Source organism: Alligator sinensis, unplaced genomic scaffold (genome assembly GCF_000455745.1).
Source record: "Alligator sinensis unplaced genomic scaffold, ASM45574v1 scaffold394_1, whole genome shotgun sequence".
In the NCBI taxonomy this organism is placed as follows: Eukaryota; Metazoa; Chordata; order Crocodylia; family Alligatoridae; genus Alligator; species Alligator sinensis.
This window is the reverse complement of record NW_005842273.1, coordinates 1408101-1413092: the sequence shown is the minus strand read 5'-3', so window position 1 is coordinate 1413092 and position 4992 is coordinate 1408101. Positions and strand designations below refer to the sequence as shown.

At 38.3% G+C, this 4992-nt stretch overlaps 1 protein-coding gene across 1 annotated transcript in view; it reads left to right on the top strand.

Annotated features, from left to right (window-relative positions):
* LOC102371662 (glutamate receptor ionotropic, kainate 2) overlaps positions 1-4992 on the top strand; it is a 676963-nt gene that overhangs the window by 195969 nt on the left and 476002 nt on the right. Inside the window, exon 2 of the mRNA XM_006027905.1 lies at positions 1577-1744. Coding sequence (XP_006027967.1) covers positions 1577-1744 — 168 coding nt within the window. The remainder of the gene's footprint in view (positions 1-1576; positions 1745-4992) is intronic.

Genomic DNA, 4992 nt, shown 5'->3' with positions numbered 1-4992 from the left:
CCGGTAGGGAAAAAATTAACACCTATTCTCCATCCTGTGGTGAGAAGCAGGTTGAAAGAAACAGGAGACTTGTAAAGTGAAAAGCCTTTTAGTATTTAATAATGTATGAAAAAGGGAAGTGCTGAGGTGCTCGCCAAATGCACATTCTTTTCTAATAGGGGTAGCTGGCTGCTCAGCTCTTCAGCAATATTGTTTGTACTCTGGTTATAGTTTGAAAAGTTTAGTCTGAGTCAGCTTCTCTGTATCTAGGCTCTGACAAAAGCTTTCTGCTGAAAAGCAGCCGAGTGCTGAATTTTTTGGGTAATGTAGAGCCAGGTAGCAACATTGGTTCAGAAATGAACAGGCACAAGATAGTACAAAAGAGTGAATGAAAAATGTCTGCTGAGCTGAAATAAAACCTGACTCATAATTAATGATCCCAGGCATGGTGGCCCTTGGCTGTCCTCCATTTAAGCCTTATCAGATTGTGTGTGGCTGCCCTGGAAAACTACACTTCTAAAAACCTTTCAGCTGTGAATGCACTGATTCAGGGTGCTAGGTTTCAGCTCCCTCAGAAGTCATTTTTTGCCAAAAATATGTGTACATAGAAGGAAGAAAAGACAAGATCCTACAAGTATTTAGTGATTGTACAAAATGGGTGCAGGCATTTGCATTTACTCAGATTTTGGCCCCAATAAAGCCTTGTTAGGGAGAAGGAAGAAATCAGGGGACAAACTGAATTCACACAGGAGTTAACAAAGGAGTTAACAAATGGTGCTAACAGAGGGAACGGGGACATGGGTATCTTTATAAGCTGTTTTTACAGTGTCCATATTCTAACCCTACCGTGTTCATAATTACAGCCTCATTGAAGATGAATTTACATTCTGAGTACAGTGGGTTATCCCTAGACGAGATTTGCTGAAGCAGAGCACACCTGAACCCTTTCACATAAGGCTGTGAGAAGGGGTGGTACAGAGTCACTCCAACAAGTCTGCTTAGTCCCCCACTTTCAATGATTGTGTGTGTGTGTGTGTGTTTCTATTCAGACCCCTTTAGTCTATTAAAGCTGCATAGAAAGTCTAGCATGCAATGGAGAATGGACATCCAAACATTTTATATCTTTTTCCTCATAGGAAACAGATGATGTATGGAAATGGCAGGGACTTAAGTGCAATCAGAAGTGTCATTCATGTCACAAGTTCTTCACTTTTCTTGCATTTCAGTACCTTGTTTTATTTAATCCTAGTTCAAATTATTATACACTGATTCCTTTTTTAATTATGTAGAATTAAAAAACGAATTCCCTATGAATAAAGGGATTGCAGAATAAGAAAACATTACAATTTAAAGCTGTATGAACTTGATCCTCTGAAAAACTTGTGTTGCTATTGTGCAACCAAGGCCTGATGCACCACCCATTGAAGTCACAGAGGGTTTTCCATTGGTATCAGGGAGCCAAATAGGACAAAATTCCCATGAATTTGTGTCTGACTTGGAAATGATCATTTGAAATGTGTGCTGCATGTTTTGGCTAACTGGCTTCTCCCTCTCTGTCTCTCTTTCCCCCTCCTCTCTCCCTTTTTCTCTTTACCAGGGGGTATTTTTGAATGTGTGGAATCTGGCCCAATGGGAGCTGAGGAATTAGCCTTCAGATTTGCTGTAAACACAATCAACAGAAACAGAACGCTACTGCCAAACACCACATTAACATATGACACCCAAAAGATAAATCTGTATGACAGTTTTGAAGCATCAAAAAAAGGTAACCTTTTGCATATTTTAAACTTTTATGTCAGCTAAACCTAACTTGGACCACACACCTGAAAAACTGCCATCAATAAAGCAGTATGGAATGATACTGTACAGGGTTATGGCATGCACCGCTGACATCAAAAGACAGTTTTTAAAGATTGTCTTTAAAGGCTCCAAAGGTAACGGCTTGAAAATTGTGTTGTGTCAGCAGTGCTTCCACTGCCTTTATCCAAAGACTCCTTTTTGGTTTAAATATTTAAAATTTGAAATCAATTTTGCATGAAGTTCAAGATTTGTAGCTGTCCCTTGGTCTGCTGACTGCTCCTAACTCCACATGAAGTCAGGGTCAGTTGATCGCTCTTCGCACCTCATAGGATTGGGCCCTTTATGCTTTGCAAGTTACTCCATGCTGTCATCAAGGATATATTTCCACTGCAGTGACTGTACCTCATGTAAAAAAAAAAATGCCAAGCTAGGTGAGCCTTGAGTTGCCACATCTATGCTGATTAGCTGTACCTGAGTTGCTTGTTTAAAGTTAGCTTGGGTGTATCTACTGAGTTGCAGTTAGTGTAGCATAGATGCACCTTAAAATCTTGCCCCTCTTTTAAGGGGAGTGGCTTTTAGGCTTTACCTGAGCAAGAGACTGTTTCATGACTGAAGTGAGAGTTCCTGTTTTGTAGATAGTCACAAAAAGTTGACACTGTTAATCAAACTTCAGCAGAGGCCACTGAGTAAATTGAAATAAGGGTTCCTACGACAGAGGCAGCCCTTACTTGCTGCTTCCAACATCCATCGAATGTAGAGATAGGTCTGAATAGGATCTCTTGAGTTAGGCTGTTCAGAATCTCGATTTGAATGTTGTGACACCCTATCATTATATAACTAAATCCTCCTCCTATGTGTTTACCTGGGCTCAAATTTAGTTCTAAGCATTTAAGCATTTTTTTGAAGTCCCTATTCAGCAAAGCCTTTAAGATCATTCTTAAGTCTCATTGAAGTCAATAGGACTTTTGCATGGCTGCAAAAATTATGCGAGAGCCTCAGAATTTTGCTGAACAGTGAAGGATTGCTGAAAAGAGGCCTAGAGGTTTACCTCAAGTTTTAAATAGATTTTTTAAAATTTAAACTCTGAACCAAATGTTGTGGTAGTGTCTTCTGTTTCAGATTACTGTAGCATTGGGATGCTACATACATACTGTATCCCAATGCTATGAAATCCAACATGTTGTCCTAAAAAAGAGAGGCTATTAGGTGTTGTGGGACTTGTCTGTGTGGTCTTTTATTCCTAAAATATGCATGCATCTGATTCAAGTTTGAGTCTTCTGGCATTCTATACATTTCTAAAGTATTTTGCCCCTGTAAATCAGAAAGGGAATTATATGTGTCTTTCTATTTGATAACATAGTAAGGGTGGTCAAGAGAGTTAATTAGGTTTTATCAGAGGTTTTGAGTCTAAATGCATGAGTTGATCTGACTCAGTGTGCCAGGTTGGGTTTACAGTAATGGAGCATATACATTTGGGGCTGGATAGCAGAATCTGGGCTGCTAATATTTCTTTTAATCCTGCTTTAGAAACTGCACACAAAAATCAGAAAAATAAAAGAAGACCCATTGCTGCTTCAAAATGTGTATACACATAGCATACTTTTAACAAATAAAAGGGGAATTAAGGGAAATTCACTATATTGATTAAAGCTTTGGCTTAAAATACTAATCAATTGACTTTGAGAAGGTGTATTATCTTTTATGAAAGGCTGAAGGGCTTGGCCTTTTTCATTTGTGTGCTCTAATCACCTGTTTTGCCATATGCATTACTTAATAAAGGTGTTTAATAATTGCTGAATGTAAAAAAGAACATACTGCCCTATTTTGTACAAGTAATAGCAGCATGAATTTGCTGCAGTGACTTCTTTAACATCCTTTTAAAAATATACTATGGCAGTGCAGGGGCATAAAGGGAAGAAAGATACTCTTTGAACAGAGCCACATTAGATGGCTCCTCTGGGTACTGCTCCTTCCCAGTCCTCAGAGAATGGTTTAGTAGCAGGGTGGAATCGGTCCATTGTGCACTGTTTGGTGCAATATATTTGGGGCTGGATAGCAGAATACATTTTTTTTCTCCATCTCCTTAGGGAACAAAGACAGTACAAGGATGGAAATTTAATTTTCCCTACTCTTATTTATTTTTCTACAGCACTACAAGTTTGTTTCTTTAAATCAAGCTAAGCCTAAATGTATATTCTACCTCTGTTATTCTTATTCTGCAATTCATTAGACAAAAGAGCTTTGTGAGCATTAAAATAACTGCATATGAGTAATGACTAGATGTTTTGGGGTATATCCATATCTCCCATATGTAGCTGAAGATGAGATGCTGCCCCTTTCAGCTGTAGGTAATTATACTATATCAAAATCTGTGTGTAATCTCTTATAGTTCATAGCTCCATGAATTCAAAGTATTTTCACGCATTTGACAATTGTTTTTGTGCTGAAAGGATTTTTTGGTCAGGAATCAAAGACTAAAGGTTAACATAAAATGGTGCATTTACTATTGCGGCTACAAAATATGGTTTTAACAACTAGGTTAAGGCATTTGCTTAGCTAATGGGGTTCATGATTATGTCCATTACTGAGCAGGCAGGCACTGCGTAGAAAATACAGTCTGTTTAGACCTCCTCCTCCCATGTACTCCTGGAGTTGAATACAGATGAGTGAGTAATGAGTTTTTAAAGATACCACACAAAAGAACAACCTCATGACAAGATCACAACTTTCCCAACTGTTTTTTGAATAAAGGGTAATTTCCCTTAATATTTTAGGGGGGAAAATGGTACTGCCTCTTATAGAATAGTGCTATATAAAATCATGCATGAAATCATCATATTTTCAAATCGCAGAAGTTGGGGAGGGGAAGAGTTGGAGTGGGGTGGGGAGGGAAGCCCAATGAAAAACCATCTGGTAGTTATCATTGTTGTTAGAGATCCCATCTACTGACATTTGCATAAAGCTTAAGGATTACACTCAGAAAGGGCAATATTTGCATAAATGTTTTTATTAAAATATAGTTGCTTAGGCTTTGATGTGTCACAGAGACACATACAGGTGGTATCATATGCCTTTGAGAACCCCAGATTTTAGTTACTGGTGCTCTGTATGAATACAGGTACATTCCTGCATGATTCTCAAACTCAGTAGGAGATATCTAATAGTCATAATGTCACATTTTAAGCAAGATAAACTTCTCCAGGGAATCTTTGA